This window comes from Centruroides vittatus, unplaced genomic scaffold (genome assembly GCF_030686945.1).
Source record: "Centruroides vittatus isolate TY-2023 unplaced genomic scaffold, ASM3068694v2 contig_393, whole genome shotgun sequence".
In the NCBI taxonomy this organism is placed as follows: Eukaryota; Metazoa; Arthropoda; class Arachnida; order Scorpiones; family Buthidae; genus Centruroides; species Centruroides vittatus.
In genome coordinates this window covers 525726-547151 of record NW_027122209.1, presented here as the reverse complement: position 1 = coordinate 547151, position 21426 = coordinate 525726, and the positions used below count along the sequence as shown (strand labels likewise).

Sequence of the window (21426 nt, the reverse complement as noted above, 5' to 3'; positions counted from 1 at the left end):
CGAAAATTACGTTCGAAAAACTCTTTACAATTTAGAATGTTTTTAAACTTTCCGGCTGCGCAATCTCAGATCATTCTTTCACAGCTGCATACCGGCCGCTCTCCAAGCTGAAGGGATTCGATATGATTCTTTAAAATTAATGCTTTGTTCTTTTTCATTATACTTGTTAATACACCATGCCTCCGTATATTTAAGTTGCCTTATATTTGCCACTTTCTGTACAATTTTCGCATTGTCCCAGTTGATAGACACCTCGTCCGGATCTGCTATTGCATAGTTGGCTAACGCCGTAACTGGTTGCCTGCATCTTACATTTCTTTTATGCTCCTCTAACCTTACTGCCAGCGATCTCTTCGTGGCCCCTATATAATACAGCTCCGTACTCCTCCTTTTATCCTGCACTGGTATTCTGTAAACCCCTGGAATTTTCATTCTGTCTATGGGCGTTTTGTTGTTCCGTAGCAACTGAAATATAGTAGGGTTCCTCCTGTATGCTACTTTTTTATTCTTCTCTATTCCTATTCTTCTATATATGTTGCTTAATTGAGCTCTATACTCCATTATGGTAAATTCTCCCTTTTCTTTACTCTCGTTATTACCTTTCTCTATTTCCTGCACCAACCGTTTTATTTTGCTACTCTTTACTCCTACATTTTCTGCTATTTTCTTGATGTATTCTACCTCCCTTCTTGTGTCTTGCATCCTGCTACAATGCGTGTACGCTCTTCTAAGCAGTGCTCTGAAGGCTGCCAACTTGTAGTTCGTCGGGTCATGGGAAGCCCATGGTATCATCGGAATGTACTATCTTCGGGCTAGAACTAGAAATAGAACAGCAGAGCCATAGAAAAATACATTTCCTGGACATAGATGTAGAAGTGGAGGAAGAAGGAAAAATAACTACTAAAGTGTATCGTAAACCATCATACATTCCAGAGATGATACCATGGGCTTCCCATGACCCGACGAACTACAAGTTGGCAGCCTTCAGAGCACTGCTTAGAAGAGCGTACACGCATTGTAGCAGGATGCAAGACACAAGAAGGGAGGTAGAATACATCAAGAAAATAGCAGAAAATGTAGGAGTAAAGAGTAGCAAAATAAAACGGTTGGTGCAGGAAATAGAGAAAGGTAATAACGAGAGTAAAGAAAAGGGAGAATTTACCATAATGGAGTATAGAGCTCAATTAAGCAACATATATAGAAGAATAGGAATAGAGAAGAATAAAAAAGTAGCATACAGGAGGAACCCTACTATATTTCAGTTGCTACGGAACAACAAAACGCCCATAGACAGAATGAAAATTCCAGGGGTTTACAGAATACCAGTGCAGGATAAAAGGAGGAGTACGGAGCTGTATTATATAGGGGCCACGAAGAGATCGCTGGCAGTAAGGTTAGAGGAGCATAAAAGAAATGTAAGATGCAGGCAACCAGTTACGGCGTTAGCCAACTATGCAATAGCAGATCCGGACGAGGTGTCTATCAACTGGGACAATGCGAAAATTGTACAGAAAGTGCCAGACCAAAGTCAAGGCATAGTAACCAAAACAGAAATGAAAGAAGTGTATTAGTGTGTGTCTGTATTCAGGAATTTTCTCACAATATGACATGTATTCAATATAGTGGCCTTCTGTATTGTGATATATGTATTTCTATTCAATTGTAACGTGCCCAGGCTTTTGTGTAGTGTGTGTGGTATGACACCTGTAGAGGAGAGAACAACAGGTACAATAAGCACCCTATCCATCCTCCACAGACGCCTTATTTCCTGGGCAAGTTCTGTGTACTTACTAATTTTTTCAGTGCAAGCGTTTTGTATATGGTGAGTGTTTGGAATGGATATGTCTATAATGTATGTGATTTTATTGTGTTTGTCAATGAGTGTGATGTCTGGTCTGTTGTGGTAAATTGTTTTATCTGTGATTATGGCTCTGTCGTAGTACAACTTGTGCGTGTTGTTTTCCAATACTGTCTGTGGAATGTATTTGTAGTATGGTTCAGTGGACGTCTACTAATTTGTGTTTCTTTGCAAGCTCTTGGTGTATTATATTTGCTACTTGATTATGTGTAGATAATCTGTCTGTGCCGAGAGCTTGCAACCAGAGGTGATGTGTTGTATAGTTTCTGGCATGATGTGACATTTTCTGCACGTGTCATTTGTGAGTGTTGCAACTTTGAATATGTGTTTTCTGTAGTTTTTAGTATTTATGACCTGATCCTGTATGGCGATCATGAATCCTTCCGTCTCCCCAAAGAGGCATCCCCGAGCTAACCAGCTGTTTGACGCAATTTTGTCAACAAAATCCTGGGCCAGATCATAAGGATGCCTGCCATGGAGTGCCTTTCGAGCCCACGATTGCTTAATGGTGTCTATGCTTTTTATATGTTGTGTTGTGTCCATATGATGTGAGTGTAAGTTTAATGGTGTGTTATTTGAGTCTGCTAGAGTTACTGCTTTATGTAATTGTGATGTTTCTTGTTTTTTGTAGAAAAACTCTCGCAGTGACTGTATTTGTTTGTAGTGAAGGTTAACTATGTCAATCAGGCCACGTCCGCCATCTTTACGTGGAAGGGTTAATCTTTCTGTGACGGATTTAGGATGATGTTGTTTATGCTTAGTAAATGTAGTTCTTGTTTTCTTTTGGAGTTGCTCAAGATCTGTGTGAGTCCAATGTATAACTCCAAAAGAATATGTAAGTACTGGGATGACATATGTGTTTATTGCTTTAACTGTATGTTTTGCATTTAACTGTGTTCTGAGAATAGCATTTAACCTACTTTGGTATTCTTTAATTAATCTTTGCTTTAGTTGTGTATGTTCTGTTAGTTTGGCCTGTTGGAATCCTAAATACTTGTAGAACTCGCCCTCTTCCATGGATTCAATAATGTCTCCATTTCCAAGTGCAAAATCTTCTTTCTTCAGGATTCCTTTTTCTATGTGAAGTGTTTTGCATTTATCTAGGCCAAATTCCATTTGTATGTCCTTGGTGTATAAATGTGTGATTTGTAGGAGTTGATGAAGTTGTTTTTGTGTGGATGCATAAAGTTTTATGTCATCCATGTACATGAGATGTGACAGTGTAAACTGTGTTGTTTTTTCATGTCTGATATTGTAACCATATTGCGTGTTGTTTAACATGTTGGATAATGGGTTAAGGGCTAAGCAGAACCAGAGAGGACTAAAGGAATCTCCTTGAAAAATTCCTCGCCTAATAAAAATTTGGTTTGTTTGTATGGAAGTGTTACTAACCCTGAGATGTAGTGTTGTTCTCCAGTGCTGCATAGTGTTTTGAAAGAATGCAATGAGTGATGGATGTATTTTGTACATGTGTAGGATATGTAGCAGCCAACTGTGTGGAACACTGTCGAATGCTTTTCTGTAGTCTATATATGCCATGTGTATGTTTCTGTGTCGTTTGTGTGCTTGCCGTAGAATGACTGAATCTATGAGTAACTGTTCTTTGCATCCCCTGTGATTTCTATGGCAACCTTTTTGTTGTTCTGTTAGAATGTCGTGTTCTTCAATATGTTTGTATATTTTGTTTGCGATACAGGATGTCAATAATTTGTAGAGTGTTGGAAGACATGTAATTGGTCTGTATTGCGTGGGGTCAGTGGTATTGTTGTTTTTAGGTTTCATGTATGCGATGTCCTGAGTAAGAAAATTTGGCATGTCCTGTGGATTGATGATGATGTGTGTTAGGTGTTTAGCTAGTTCCTGGTGCAGTGATGTAAACTTTTTGTACCAGAAATTGTGAATGTTGTCTACACCAGGTGTCTTCCAGTTGTGTGCTCTGTTAACAGTGTATTGGAATTCATGTATGTTTATTTCAGCACAGGGCATAGTTGGTATGTTGTGCAAGTTTCTGTTCTCCTCCTCGATCCAGCCTGCATCGGCATTATGCGTGACAGCATTGGACCAAAGAGAAGACCAATATGTTGTGAGTTCTTCTTCTGTTGGTGTGCCACTGTGCTGTGTATCAGTGTTTGCTTTGTTATTAATTTGTCTGTAAAAGAGTTTTTCATTGTTTGTAAATAATTTATTTTGTTGTTTTCGTAGTGTACATGTTTTGTATCATTTGAATCTACGTGCTTTGGCAGCAAGTTTTTGTTTTAGTGTATCAATGTATTCTGTAATGTGTGTGTTGTGATGTTCATGTTTTGTGTGTGTTTTTATTTTCTTGAAAGTGTTTTTGAGCTGTTTCCTTAATTTGGGTGTTATGTTGTTTTTAGTGTATTGTGTCAGCCTGCCTAATTGCTGTCTAATGTCATTTATTTGTGTTTCTAATCTTCTCTGCCAGGCAAGCTTGTGATAGAATTTTGTTTTCTGTGTATTTGTCTGTGATTATACTTTCAGTCCATGGTGTGTCACTACTGTGATTGCCCCAGCATAAACTAATGTATGAATGTCTGCGAGTGTAGAAATTGAATGAATGTAGTGTGGTAGTAAGTGAGTGTTTACATAATTTAGTGTTTTTCCTACTTCTTTTGACGTGTTGATTTTTGGTATTCGTGGTCTTTGTGTGGGATCTGTACCTGTATATTTAGTGAGTGTTTCCTAAAATATAAGTGAGAGCATATTAACTAAATCCATGTCTATGTTATCAGTGATGGATGAGGAAGTGTCTGTAGTATCATTAGTGGTAATTGTTGTATGTGTGTTATTATCAATGCTTGTTGCTGGATTATCCTGACAGGTTACATGATCTTCATTAATGTTAGATGTTTCTGTCTGTTGATGTATTTGATCAGCAACCTGTTGTTTGATAAGTTCAAGTGTTGTTTGTGGAATAAGGTTGTTGTGTATAATTGTTCTTTTTTGATCAACAACCCTTTGTTCGGTGACAGTGAGATGAGGATACTGTTGTGTGAATCTATGGTGTAGTTGTTGTCTGTATGCTGTCATGTTTGTTTCGAGTTTTGTGATAGTGTAGTAAGTACGGATGATAAACGCGTTCATTTCTACTGTCCATTTCATCCGTTGGCGTGGTTTTCCAGCCTTTGTGGTCTGTGGATGCATTGCCACAGAAACACCAAGGCTGGGTTGGTTCCTCACATCTGTTGAGGCCATTGCAGTAGCCATGCTTGGGCCGGTGCTGCTTTCGCCACCGGTAACCAGGGGAGACTGTGACCTATTTTCCGAACGTGAGCCTCTGCCTAACCCACGAACGCGGACCTTGTTAACCCGGGTGACATCCGAGCCAGTATCACACTTTGATCTGGTTATTACCATAATAAATATCTCCACAGAATGTGGGTGTGGTCACTCTTAGCTTCATTTCTCCCCATAGACCTTACTGGCATGGGTGTCCCTACCAGGAGCTTATGCTCCAGCCTGCATTGCCCTATGGATCAGTAAAATTACTGGGCTCTCCCACCATGACCAGGTGGTGACCACGGGAGAGTTATTATTATTATTATTATTATTATTATTATTATCAACTCGTCTCAATTATATATATAGATAACCACTGTTATATAAAATTAATAGTAACCATGTGATAAAACAATATTGCCAACCTTTCTGACCTCGTGGACCACTAAACTCACAATTTTGAATCCTGCAGACCACTATCATGAATTTTTTTAACGATACAAATATTTATAGAATAACAATCATTAAAGTTGCATTTCATTTTATTAATATGAAATTCACTTGTCAAATTATAACAAATGAGTGCAAAGTTTGTTATTGCTTGTTTGAAGTAAGTTTATGGATTCTTGGTTCTTTTTCACAAAAAACAACAATCACACAACATTATTTACTGATTTATTGACATTACTATTTAATAATAACAGTCATTTCATGTTTGGTTTCAGATTTGAATAATAATCCACCAATGAGTGAGAAAAAGCAACAAAGCATTTTGCATTTCATTCGCAATACTTCACATAACCTTGAGTTGATCAATGTTGAAATTTCTGCACAAACCATCTGTTAGCGACTGCTGTTAGTAGTATATTTAATAGTGAAATAAAATAAAAATATATTGAAAATGCATATACTGTAATGTTAAAATAGAGATCCAAATTTTCTTAAAGATCTTGTTATTGCACAGAATAATTATCACTTTAATAGTTCCTGATTAATCAATTCCTTTTTATCTATATAAATTTATATATTATAATCATTAACAATAAATACCTAGCTGAATATAGTTTTTGGCATTGTGGTATATCTTGAAATTCTTTACCATGAGTATTTGAATATCTAGGACCTTTTTGTAATGCTTGAATGAGGTTAGGACGAAATTCAGGATCTATTGACCACAAAGAACCTTTGGCAATATTCTGTAACAAATTAAAAAAAACAAATATTTTACTATATCCAATTTTTCAAAATTTATTATTAATTATTAATTAATTTGTTTTGAGACAACTAAAATTATAAACAATTTTATAACAGATATAAGCCATTAAGAAAGTAGTATTTTTTCCATGTAAAAACTCTCTTTTTCAACATAATTATTAAAGTAAAAAAAAAAGGACCAACATTTAAAATTTAATCAAATAGTTTTCAACATAATTATTAAAGTAAAAAAAAAAGGACCAACATTTAAAATTTAATCAAATAGTTTTCAACATAATTATTAAAGTAAAAAAAAAAAAGGACCAACATTTAAAATTTAATCAAATAGTTTCAAATGTTTAAATAAATTATTTACCTGTCCCTTTTTCTCAATTTTACGGAAGCATTTATTCAGAGACAAATTATGGCGGACAGAATTTTTCCATCCATTTGGTGCTTGTTGAAAATATGGAAAATGAGTGAGTATCCAAGAATAAATATCTTTTACAGGTAGGGCTTTTGATGGAGAATTCTCTATTGCCATAAAAATTAAACAACTGAAAGAATATGGTGGTTTAACCTTAATATGGACAAAAGGATCGTATTGGATATCCGATGGATCTTTATCTTGGTTGATATTGCTTTTCTCTCTCTCATCCTTATCTGTTAAAAGTTCTTTGGTATTGGATCCTACATGAATATTCTTCAGCAAATTTGTATCTTGAAGCCAAGTAAGATTTGTCAAATCATCATCTATAGTTTTGACATCTTTAGAGGCAGTAACATTTAACGAAAGTTTAGAAGATCCATTTCTCAATCTCACTGAAGGGAAAGTATTCCATGAATGGTGGATGTCACTTGAACCTCTAATTACTTTACTGCTAACAAGTGATTCTTCCTTCATCAACTGCTCTTCAACAGTCATCAATGATTGATTTAAGAACTGTAAACATAAATAATTTGCTTTTGAATTCTTTAAGTTTATAATAAATTCTGACTAAATATTTTGATTTTAAGTATAAAAAACATGAATAAGGAATTTTATACCTACATTGACTGAGACGAATTTTATATTTCACTATAAGTTAATATAAAATTTACCATTCATAAATACATTTGCAATGATTTTATATTCAGTAATTTATCAAAGGCTTTAAAGCTACCTCATGCATCTTAAGTACCTTGTGTATTTAAGATAAAATATGAAAATGCAAAGATATAGCAATGTAGGCAATAGCAGATTTAAACAATATAAAATAGTTCTCTCATGATTACAGATTTTTATTTATTGTTATATAAATACCAAATTGATATTAATCTACAATCTATTTTCATTTTACTGAAACTTATTTTTAAAAATCAATTGCTATTATAATATTCTGTTATTGATTTCTGATTTATACTAAATTTATTTTTAGACAAAAGTAATATTTTGTTATAATGATAAGGATAATTATGAAGACATTCATGACTATGGCATATGATATGTAACTAATTGTCAAAACATAACTAGTAATTTTATATTAAAAAAATCTTCATAAATATCATTTAAATACAGTGGAACCTCTATGTTCGTCATTAATCTGTTCCTAAGGACCTAATGAATATGGAATATGACAAATATAGAAACGATTTTTCTCATAACAAATAACTGATATTCAATTAATCCATTCCCATCTTAAAAAGAAAGATGCAAGAGTAAAAATTATGTTGTTTGTAAAACTTTATTTTTATTGTACTAAATAAATACAGTATGTTGTAGAAGGAGAAGAAGAGTAAAGTTATTATTGTTTAGAAGAAGACATACCATCAATTAAAACATTAGGTAATTCCAATTATGATCATAGGGTCTATTTTGCTGATGATTCAGTAGCACTCGATTTAATAAAGAACTTGTCCAGTATTATCTATTTTTGTCTGCTATTTAAAATCTTTCTGAAGTAGGCAATAATAATTTCTTTTTTTACCTCTATTGCAGTTCTAACAGCTTTCCTTTTTTTGCTATTTTTCTTCAGTGAGCTTTGTTGGAGCCATTGAAACTTGAGTTTCTGAAAATAATCAATGCAAGAAACCAAGAACAAACATGACAACCACACAAAGCAGACTGATTAACTACAGTTAGCTAACATGGCTAACTGATTGGTGTGGGCATGCGATTGTAGCACCATTGCCAGTGTTGGGAATGACAATGAATACAGAAAATACTGATGAATATGGAGGGGAAAAAAGTCATCAAAATGTGATGAATATTGAATATTATGAATATAGAGGTTGACAAATACAGAGGTTCCACTGTGTTACTAAACAATTTAAGACTATACAATAATGAGTCTTTTGATGTCCTTTCTCACACCTCGGGAAAATAAGTCTTACAGCAGAGTTGACTTTTTATTAGAGGCTGCTCATCCGCCTCACTATGCAAAATGTTACACGACGTCTTTTCAGTGATGGCACAAATAAAAAATATATACATTTGATAAAATTGCCAGGTTTATTAAATTTTACAATTATTTGTCCTGAAAATGTTACCAAATCATTTAAATATGTTTAAATTCTTTAAAGTAAAATCATCTATTAATCTACTATGGAAGAATTTGCATAACTCTCTTAATTTTATATAAGTGCCAATCTTTAGGTTCAACAGATATGCAGTTAGAGCATTCGGATATATTAATAAACTGTTTATTTAGAACAAAGACACAAGTTCATGTTAATAGTCAATAAGAACCTATACCATTACCCAAACATAAAACAGATATTAGAAACAAAACTTAACTGTATTAGTAAAAGAAATAACACAAACAGAAAAAGGATTGAATAATTCTACACTGGTAATAACAAATATCAAGAGCCTAGCTACTTGAATTACTGAAGAGCAAACCATAGCCCAATATTCCAATCAGACCATAAATTAAATATATATCAAATATATTATTCATAACTATATCACTATAAGTGAGAGACAAAGGAGACTGGCTCACTGGTTTCAGAGCAGCCTATAGTTAGGAAACTAAAGCTGACTTGTGAGACAAAAGGTCTCTTCTTGTCTCAGTTTCATGCCTTACTCTTAAATTCTTTCAAGTGCTATTTTTGAGTTTTACATCATTACATCAAAAACACATTTTACATTACATTTTTCAAATTAAAAAAGAAAAATGAGAAAAAAACAATATATTAAGAAATCACCTTATTTTTTACTTTACTATATAAAACTATATGGAATATATCTAGAAAATCTCTCTTATGCTAAAGTTAATCTTAACACATGACCAATATATAAAAAATGTATATTATTAAGAAATTTCATGGTTACAGACAGAAATGTAGAATGTTTGAATAAGCTGAATGATGTACTAATACAATCAAATTAAATTTTTTGACAAAAGCTAAACACCAATTCTATTTTTACATGGAATTTTTTAATATCAATTTAATTTAACACAATTTGGAAAAAATTCAATGATGCAAATATAAGACAAACACTAAAATAATCCAGTTAAAAACAATTTAATGAAAACTGGTGTTTTCAACAACTACTTTGAGTGGTCATCCTCAGGTTAACAGTAGTTTGCTCAAGTATTTTGATGTTTGAGTGTCTTATATTTACATGTTCATCCAGTTACTTGTTCTACATATAAATTCAATTCTGTTTTTACACAATTTGTTTTGATCCAACACATTCAATAAATTTGACTTTTTTAAAAATCTCCATTTGAATTTCAAAAAAATATATTCATACTTTCTTTTCTAGAAAATTACTTTAAAAAATTCTTCGAATTTGCATTTAAGTCTGCTATGCATATTCAAATTTTAAGATTTTGTAATTTTTTATAACTTTATTGAATGTACAGTAGAGCGTCATTTATCCGAATCAATTGGGGACCAGGGTTGTTCGGATAACTGATTTTTCAGATAACCGATTATGTACAAAAAAATATATTAACCTATCCCATGTTGAAATTTTTCTCCGTTGCGTCTCTTCATGTTGAATTTTCATTGATTTCAAGTCTAACGAAAATGTTTATAATAATAATCGAGGCTATTGTATCATTAAAAATTATTTCTTTGTTTTGTACAAACAAAATAAATATATTGAAAAATATAAAAACAAAAAAAAAATATACTTTAGAAGTTAATCTAGTATCAAAAATGTTTGACTCAGCACGACACAGTCCGACTGGAAAGCTTTCAGATAAACAACGCTCTACTGTATTTAGCAATAATCAGTCTTTCATTTCAACTTTATCCCATAATTGAAGCAGTTGGAAAAATTTAGTTTAAAATTTGATAATTTTTTTTATATTTTTTTTCCTGATTTCTTTCAATGCATAATATTTTTTGTATACCATTTGGTGTTAAATCTAGAAATATTTTCATGTTTACCATATTTTACAACATATAAGATTCACAGCCCATTTCAGCACAGAATACTTAAGATAAAGTATTTAAAATATTTAAGCCATGCTGTATCTTTTGCACTCTGTCTCAAAATTGTTTTTACTATATTCAGGTTTAAAAAGTAGAATTAGAATGTACACTTTTATTTATCAGAAAAAAAAGAAGAGTTTAAAAGAAGTCATTTACAATTAAAATTTATTCTGATTACCTTGACAGAACAATTAAAATTTACCTTTAAAATAGTCAACATTAATACAAAAGTTCCTTAGCTATAGCAAATAATAATAATATGTTTAAATTTAATTAAATAACAACATTTTTATTCAAGTAGGGCTAGGTAGAGGTTACCTGTATCCTACTAAAGGCCATTTGGGAAATTCATTAGACTACAGGTGATTGCAACTTCATAGATAAGATACAGGGAAATTTTTTGAGCTTTTTTTATTTTTGGGGACAAAACTTGCATCTTATATGCTGAAAATACAGTAATTAAAAAAGCTGAATAAAAAATAAAATGAAAATTGTGCAAATAATGTAAATTTGTTAAATTTTGCTGATAAGTCAATTAAATTTGCCCCTGCTCGGCTTTATTACTAAACTTGAAATATTTTGTTTAAACACATCCATCTTATTATATTAACTGATTTATTGTATTATTTTTAATAGATTTTAAGGTCTGGAGTTAATCTTTCATTTTCAACACAAACAGTATCTTTTTTTACACGTATTTTTTGGGAATGTATCTACCATGTAAAAACAAAATTGGGTGTAATTTTATTTCTGTTATATTTTTATTTTCAAGGCATTAAAGATGTCTGCTAATAATCTGAATCATTAAACAGGAAATGATAAAAATTAATTTATCTATCATTATTTAGGTTTAATTCTGTCTCTAAGATATTTTATCCCTATCCTTCTGTGGACTTTTCACTTTAAATCATGATTATTCATTACAGAATGTTTCATAATTGCAATTTATTTAACTAAATAATCCTTAATTTACCAAAATATGTGAAAATATTTCCATTTAAATTCTACTAAATTTAAAAACAGAATGTGTAATCTTTCTGATAAAGATATCAATTTAACATAGTTTAAAGAATAAATACTAATATAAAATCCATATTCACTGATAAATAATAATATTTTTTGCTAAGCTGCAATTTGGTTTGTATCAAAATACTTTTAAAATTATATAAAAACTCATATATTCATTACTATTGTAAAATCAATTTTAAAATTTTCATCAAAATTCATTAATTATTTTTATTTAAATAATATTGCAAAGTTTAAGTATCTTTTTAGATAATCATTCACATATATCTATGAAAAAATCAAATTTCTGATAAATATAGATCAGAGAAGAGATATATACTATTATTATTATTCTTTCATAAGTATAAAAATATTTATTTTTCATTAATTAAATGAGTGTCAAGCAGAAAGCACGTTCTCTCAAAACAACTGCTATGAAATTGTTAGTAAATTAAACTGATAAGATGCATATAAATTAATACAGCTGGCAACAAAATATGTATACTGTTTTCTTTTTAGTAGATCTTAATTAGTATTTTTCATTAATTATTTTTCAAATGTACACAAAATGACAGGATTTTTAACTATAAAAAAAAATACCTAACATTTAAATAATTGTTTAAATCCAAACTTTAAAACAATTATGACATAGTAAAATAAATTTAGTTTATTAAACTCTAAGACTGATTCATATTTTGAGAGAAAAAAAAAAAACAGAAAATTACATTAAATTTGCTTAGTGTGCAACACTTTGTGTATTACAGTACCATTACTTCTGTTCGATTCTTGTTTGTGGAAAAAGTTCTATTTTTCCCCACAAGCCAAAAGTTTTATTTTTCTCTGCTTTATATTGTACAATTCTTTGTTGTTAATCAAGGAAACCATTAAAACTAATATTTAATAACATTTTTATATATTATTTGTGTATTTTGAATAACAGATAACCTGAAGATTTAAAATTTCAATAAATATTAATTTAAACTAAATACCCTATTCAGCTCCTTAAACAATAAATCATCCAACACCTGTTGCTGAAAAAATGTTTATTAAAGAAACTTTAATGTTTTTAACCTACTATGATAGGCCATCTTCAGACGTACCAGAAATTCAAACGTATTTAACATTTAAACAGCAGAATGTTCAAACACTTTTTACATTTAAATTTAAACAAAATACTGAGTAAATTAACAAATAAATATTAAATATACTGAATTAACAAATATAAAAGTGATGTAAATAATGTAATAAAATAAAATAATAAAATAAATACACAAAAATGCCACTAAGTGTAAGTACAGGAGTGGATTAAGGATTTTTGTGTTTTAGGTAGAACTTCCATGCAGAAGCTAGTCCATCTGCATCTCTGGTGTTAATACAGCCATCTTTTAGTTTACTTTTATATATTTCAATTTTTTTCTTCATGCATTGCAAGTGATGGAGAATGCATAGTCCTGAGGATAGTCACTTCATTCCACTTGACCACCAAGTTCTTTGCTTGTGCCATACAGGATAATACTGTGTTGCAGTGCCCTTTGTTGATATCGTATTTGTGCTCCTTAAATCTGGTAGCTAAATTATGTCTTGTGACCCCAATATAGTCCTTCTTAATTTGTAATTCTCAAACAGAATTCTACATACGCCTGCTTTTTCTTCTGTTTTAATCATGTCTTTGTCATTTCTTAAAATACTGTATACATTAGGTGCTATTTTGTAAACCATTTTTGAATGCTTTCTGTCCGACACTTGCCTCATAATTTTTTTGATGTTTGGATTATAAGTGAACTTGGAGATTTTTTTAAAAATGATTTGCTTGAGTTCTTATTATATTGCCTTCTTCATATTTTTTAATTAGCCCTTCTATTGTACTCTTTTTATATCCTAAGTTTGAAGCTGTTTCTTTAATCCTATTAAGTTCTTTGATCCTGTCCAGCACATTAAAGCAATGTGAATATGTTCTTCTGATGAGTACTTGAAAGGCAGACAGTATGTATCCGCAGGGGTCATTCGAGTTAGCCGGAATGTATAGTGGACTATGTATTGGTTTTATGTAGATACCTGTCATTATACCATCTCCTTTCAATTGGATGTCTATATCCAAAAAATGTATGCATTCATGACTTTTCTGCTCTAGTTTAAGTTTTAATCCATCGTTGTTGTTATTGTTGATTACATGTAGAAACTGTTGTGTTCTCTTGTTGTTTTTCCAAATAATGCACACATCGTCCACATACCTTTTGTAAAATACAATATCCATCTTGAACCCATTGATAATGTTCTTCTCCAAGATGCATAGGACTAGTTCACACAATAATCCTGAATCAGGCTTCCCATAGGTACCCCCTTTCTTTTGTCTGTAAGCTTATTTATTGAAACTGAAGGAGGACTCATAACAAATCGACTTGGCTAATTCTATCATATCATTCATAAATGCAACAATTTCTGGTTTATTGTGGAGCATAAATTCCATTAATGCTCCATAGCAGGATTCTATTTTTATAGATGGGTATAGATTTTCATAATCCATAATCATCCCAACTTCTTCATCTAATAAACTTAATTCCTGTAGTTCTTTTACTACATTCATTGGGTTTTGTGCAACTAGAGCATTGTTATCTAGCTCCTCTGAAATAAAGTTATGCAAGCATTTTTCAAGAATGTATGTGGGTCCTCTGCATTTCTCCACGACAGCTCTAACCTCTTTACCTTCTTTATGTATTTTTGTAAACACAAACAGTCTTGCCATCCCTGGCTTCAGGTTTTGAGATCTTTTAAGGTAAGTTAATACAGAACTTAAATCTTTCTATTTTATATTTGTTAATTCAGTGTATTTAATATTTATTTGTTAATTTACCCAGTATTTTGTTTAAATTTAAATGTAAAAAGTGTTCAAACATTCTGCTGTTTAAATGTTAAACATGTACAAATTTCTGGTACATCTGAAGATGGCATATCGTAGTAGGTCAAAAACGTTAATGTTTCCTTAATAAACGTTTTCTCAGCAACAGGTGTTGGATGATTTATTATTAATTTAAAACTTACATAAGACATTGAAAATGTACTTGAAACCTAAAACTCTTCTCTAATTTTTTTTACCAATTTTAAGACTCTTCATTCTTTTCTTCTTGAATTTATTAAAAGCATCCATTTTTTCTTTTTAAACAAAAGTTTAAAAGACGGACATAGATAAAATTGAAGACAAAATAAAGTAATATGAGTTTAAAACAAATGACAATTGCCACTAAGATTAAAAAGAAGATTAAATAACTAGAAAAAAAAATTGAGAGAAATGTAAACAAGTTCGCGACAAATTCGATGAGATCAAACTCATTTTACTTTATTTTGTTTTCAATTTTATCCATGTCTTTCTTTTAAACTTTTTTCTTTTTTTAAGCATTTAAAAAAATGTATGGTTTTGATGAGTGCTTAACATGCATTGGAGCTATCACATTTTAAATCAAGAATACTTTATGTATGTACACACGTACACACACACAGCTTTCTTTTTCTTTTGAAGTTTAAATTCTTATAAGAACAAAATTAAAAAATTCATGTTTTTTCCATGAAGTAACGTTAACCATCCAGTTGTCTTACTGCCACCATAATATTATAGAAGTGTGGGTTAGATGCACCATGACAATGAAAGGTTCCTCCCTTCTTATCCTATCTTTCTAAGGACAAATCCCCATGAAACAGTTATTTAGCTTCTTTAACTGTTCTTGTTATAACATATATATATTGCTCATAGTGTCATTCCTTTCAAAAGCCCACTAATCCACAGTTATCTAGCAGGAAATGTAATTATACAAACTAATACAAGACATTTAAACTTACAGTATGCAACATATTTTTTCTAACTGAATTTTGCTGAGAAAGTAAATGTTTACTTTCCACATGACTTTTGTGTAACTGAAATAGTAGTTAAGTAAAATTTTAGAAGAAATTATAAAGTATCAAAATATTTTCCAAAACTTCAGTTTTCTGACATGGTCAAATTTAACTTACTTTTGTTATAAAAATTCTTAAACAATAATTTTTAAAATTAAATTTAAAAGAAAATATATTTTTTTATTTCACTCAATGGGAACAAATTATGCACGCTATAGAAAAAAACATAATTCCAAAGAAAGTAAATAAATAACAAGTTTTTTTGATATTGTATTCTTCAAGAAAATCTTACTAGATAAAATAATCATAAGCAACTTTATCAGTTTAAATACAGTACCAGATTTTGAAAGAATATGACTTATTTAATTCATTCTTTACTAGTAAACAGTTTAAAACTCAAGTTTTATTTATCTGTTTGGTTTTCTTAAGCTCTAAACTTTTCAATTTCGAATATTTTCCTATTTACTAAAAGTTGTGCAGTTTATTGCTAAAAATCGCTCAATTATTTAGTCAAATTACTGATATAAATTCAATTTTTTCAATTATAATATTTCTAAAATTATCTATATCATTTCAATTTGTGAAGTTTAAAATTAGAAGAACAACAACAACAACAGCCATTAAGCAGGTCGACAGTAACAGAATAAGTAAACCAAGTTTATTTTATACTTTAACACAAATTAATAATATAATTTAAATATCTTTAAAATTAACATTAAGTTATATTTCTTCTCTTATACATCCAACGTTTTCAGAGGAAAACATGAACACAAGACAGTAAAAATTGACCTACTAATTTGTATAAAAGTTTAGTTGTGGGAAGGCTCTGATCCTATCTAAAATGAGGTCAATGGCACTAAAATCTAGACATGGCACATTTCCAGACCTTTTAAGATTTCTTTTTGTTGATATTTTCTAAAGGGTTAGCTATTTTAATATGTTCTAAGACATTTTATGTTATTAATAAAATTTGTTAAAGCCTAAAAGTACAATGTACAAATTAGATATATATGTACAATGAATATGTTTTGTTTCTAACTGTACTAGAGACATTGAAATATTTAATGGTAAATACATAAATAATTAAAATCAGCATCAGCTAAATTTTTTAATTCCTGCAAATTATTTTCAAACTTAATTAGTTATAAAAATTTTAAAAAATAAATATAAAATCTTAAATATTTATGTAAAATTTTATGTTAACTTCTACAATTTTTATTGATTTATAATAAAAGTATTAATAAAAAGTCATATTTCTATTGCAGAAAAATTTCTGTAAAATAAAAAAAAAAAAAAACTATCCTTCAAACTACATCAATAGGATGTTTTCTTAAATATTTTTCAAGCAACAACAGCAGAATAGTAAAGGAGAGGCAAATTTACCAGTTTTTCCTTGCATATAACTTGTGACAGCAATATAATTCACAGAAAATTGCTGGAACAAAAATAAAACCCTTTATCTAACCTTCCATTATATATCTCATACCCATGGAATAATGGCTGTTCTCATAGGCACAAGTTTATGACTGCGATTTAGAATTGACATATAACCCAACCTATTTCAATCTGACTTTTAAACATATCCCATGGATTACATACATAAAAATATAGATACTGTATATATATTGACCTGGATACTGCAAATACATGTTATGCTTCTGGATAGCAATATGTATCATCATAGACAAACAGATTTAAACCAGTGGCGTGCCGTCATTGGAAGCGGTGGAAGCGTCGCTTCCATCTTCCAATGACCTTCCCTTGTTTCTAAAATATAAATTTTCATATTTTAACGTACAATACTTTGAATTAATATTTTATCATAACTGCATTATGTATCTTATTACAAATTTCTATACTACACATAAAAAAAGGATAAGATTGCTATTGTATATTCGAATATCAGTGGCGGAATGGAAGCGCTTACAAGACAGCTTCCACGGCGAGAATAACTGAATGGTGTAAAGCAGCCAGACAGCATTGGCGCATGCGCTTTACAGAGCACCAACCTCAGCCGGTTTAGCTGGTGAAAGCTACACACGTGTAACGCTTCCAACGATTCTATCCCTTAGCCACTGGGCGGAGGAAAAATTGTCGTCGCTAGCGTCGCTTTCGATAGAAAAAGAGCTTTCAAATACGTTCATGGAGTCGACGACCAGCGACTTTTATGATAAAGTAATTAACGACTTTGCGGCAAAAAATCGCCAAATAGAGTTGTTTTTTTAAATTTTTTATAAACTAAGTTTTTCTATCATTGTTTGTATCGTATCAATTTGTATTATGTGTGTATTATTTGTATTTTAGAACTAAAATACATAAAATGTTTATTTTTGTTATTTCCAGTATTTGTTTAAAACTTTTATGAAAATATGAGGTTCCGGACAGGTCTGACCCGTCATGAAAGACGCGAAAAAACGGTTAATTTAGAGAAAAATTTATTAGTTTAAAAAACATAGGAAAAAGTCGTTTGTAGTCGGACATCCATTGTTTATATCAAATTGCCAGGCAGAAACCATAAATCGCGGAATGAAGTCGTCCTATGATTGGTGGAAAATCGAATTCATCTTCGATTTTGACTTTTCTTGCGCTCCAGGTACGAGTCTCGCGTTACGTTTAGTAACCAGTGACGAACAACTCGGGAAGCGCGATTGAAGGAGAATGACCAATCAAATGGACGAAAGAAAGAACGGAAATTGATATAATCCCCGACAATCGAAGACGACCGTGTCCTCGACGCCAACAGAGGAAGTCTCCCCGTGCCCTACAGACCTGTTAACGCCACTGTCCCGAGACCACCTTCGATCGACCATCAAAGAACCACATCGACACCCAGGATGTCCGAACGGCTGATTGTCCTAAAGCAAACTATTTTGTACATACTATATGTTTATTTAATGTTTCTTTTTTGTCGGTTTTTGTCAGATACGTCTCTTCCGCCACCACGCACGTACGAATGGACCCTAGGTCATCACTGACGCGCAATTAACTGATTGCCCCTGGAAGTCGGCTTCTTACAGAAACACAGCTTCCCTATCATCAAATGTCACGGCACGCCACTGATTTAAACACAGTGCAGCAAATTTTTCAGGAATAATTTTCTTTGAAAAAGTTATAGAAAAATATATATATATTAAAAATAGTTTGTATATAAACAATTAAAACCAATAAGTGTTACTTAATAATGTTAGCACAGTAAACATTTTGATGAGTGTCATTTCATTTCTATTTGATTATTTTATCTCAAAAAATTTCAATCATTGTTTGCAATTCTTTATTTAAAATATACTGAAAATAGGTTTCTGCATATGTAAAGAAGTTTGTTAATTAAACACAAATTAATGTTTCTGAAGCATTTTTAACTTCAGTTTCAGATCTCTCAAATTTCAAAATAATAATGTTAGTTTGAAATCCAGACTTTAAATTAGTTTGTTTCTTTCCCATTCACTCTTTCCACCTCACAGACACTAAGATATCCTTTTAACAAGCTTATCAAAGGTTTTACCAGGTCCACAATGGAGAATAAACAAGTTCAGAGGAATAGGGTCCAGAATGTGCAGGACAGACTGAAAAAAAAAATCTAGAACAAGAGTTGCTTAACTTTCCTGGCTGTCATGAGTTTTTATTAAAAAACTTTTATATTATTAAGCAAAAATTAAATTGTGTGTGGTGACATCTTTTATCAAATTTTGTCATAAAAACTTTTTATATTTTAAATTATTATAAAATGGCAAAAAACTTAATTTTGAAGATAGGAGTGCATTTTATAAAAGAGTGTAAATGTTAATACCAAATAAGATCTTCTAAGTCTTACCCCCTTTCAAGATACATGACACCCTCTATCTCCCAACCCTCTCAACCTTTCACCATCAAATTTAATAGCATCAATGCCCTCATATACAAGCCATCATGCCAAATTTCGTTTCTTAACCTTTATTCCATCATGAGATATTAAGCAATATAGACGCCAAAACACATGTACACATATATATCCATGGAACTTTTTTGCTGTGTTTTATTTACTTTTTTGGATTTGGGAGGTCTCAAAATGAAAAGATTTGCAAAAAACTCAGAGGGTCAAATTTGACATGATTCCCATACTTACCTTGTAAGGTATATTTAACTTCCAGGAAAGTAAAACTTGAGGGGTTCCTGGTCCAGACTTAAACCAGGTCCTCAGAGCAGCAGGATGATGCCTTTACCACCTTAGCAGTTCAGTCATATCCAAATTTTGAAGTGAAAAATATTGGTTCATCAAAAATTAAAATATTTTTAGGCCTCAGCTTTAATTTTTTCCCCATAATCAAACTATTTTAAAGGCTCAATATTGATGTGCTTTAACTATACTAAGCTCTGTATGCATACATATAACTAATATTTGAATGTGTTAAGCATGTTTTAACAACTATTTTAATCCAGATGAAGGAAAAAAATTCATCATTATCTCTCATCAGGCTATGGTCAGGTCAACTGAGCCAATCTGTTTCTCTTCCTAAACAGTCTACAAGCTTACTATTTTGCTACACTCCAACTCTATCTATCTACCTGCTCATCCTCCAATGGCTTTCTTGGTCATTTACCTTATCTTCAGTTCAAACATTCTTCTTGGTAGCTTCTCTTCCATCATTCCCAAAAAACATTCATACATTTAATCTTTACCTTTGCAATTCTCTCTAATAAACTTTCATTTCCATCCACTTTCTCACTTCTTCAATCAATCCAATTGCATTTTTGGGCTGCAATTTAAAAAATTGTAGACCTATAAATTCCCACTATCGTCTGTCTGTCTTCAATCTTGAGAACAGGAGGTCGTGATTAACTACATATGAACTCCTCATATAGACCAGAAGTCACATGATTTCAATTCAAAATTTTCCCAGAACAAAGTTATAGATGACAGCATAACTCTGTTGTCAGGAAAAGTATGCTGTACAGGGGGGCAAGACACTAATAATTTGAAAGCCAAATCATATACAGTAGAGCGTCGATAAGTGGAACCAACTGGGGACTGGGGTCCTTCCAGTTAATGATTTGTTCCAGTTTCCGACTTTGTACGAAAAAATACATTAACCTGTCCGATGTTCAAATTTTTCTCCGTTGCGTGTCGCTTCGTGTTGAATTTTCGTCGATTTTAAGCCTAACGAAAATTTTTATAATAATCATCGAGGCTATCGTATCGTTAAAAATTATTTCTGCATTTCGTACAAACAAAATAAATATATTAAAGAATATAAAAAACATGAAAATTATACTTTAGAAGTAAATTTAGTATCAAAAACATTCGATTCAGCACGACACAGTCCGACTGAAAATCGTTCCACTTTCCGGCCATTCCACTTACCGACGTTCCACTTATCGACGCTCTACTGTATTTTAAATTAAATAAATTAAAAATTGCAGCCTGGCATTGTGACAATGTCACAATAATTTTTGCTCATATCTATTGCATTCTGCAGAAATCTCATCTTGAATGGAATTTAGATTTCCCTCCTTGTTAAACCCCACCATAAGATATACAGTAATGTGGATTAAAAAAGTCTATCTTATAATTCTAAGGCATCTCCTTGTTCTATATTAGATGACACGCTCTCTTATAAAAAGTTACTGCAAATTGCTCTCTTTGGATGACCATGTCTGTCATTCATCCACTCCTTACCACTACATTTCTAGAAAAGTGAAATTGACCTTCTTGAGTTTCTTGCTTTCCATAACAAATGCTTTGATTTTCTGATCTCTCTTCTGCATCATTATAAATGCCCCATTTCTTCATGCTTAGCTTCATTTCATAATTCTTCACTTGCTCACACCATTCATTCACCTCT

At 31.3% G+C, this 21426-nt stretch overlaps 1 protein-coding gene across 2 annotated transcripts in view; it reads right to left on the bottom strand.

Annotated features, from left to right (window-relative positions):
* LOC136976061 (forkhead box protein N3-like) overlaps positions 1-21426 on the bottom strand; it is a 54023-nt gene that overhangs the window by 13762 nt on the left and 18835 nt on the right. For both annotated transcript variants that reach the window (XM_067271252.1, XM_067271251.1), the window contains exons 2-3: positions 6666-7232; positions 6146-6291 (exon numbers count right to left, since the gene is read on the bottom strand). In XM_067271252.1, coding sequence (XP_067127353.1) covers positions 6146-6291; positions 6666-7214 — 695 coding nt within the window. In that variant the 5' untranslated portion in view covers positions 7215-7232. The remainder of the gene's footprint in view (positions 1-6145; positions 6292-6665; positions 7233-21426) is intronic.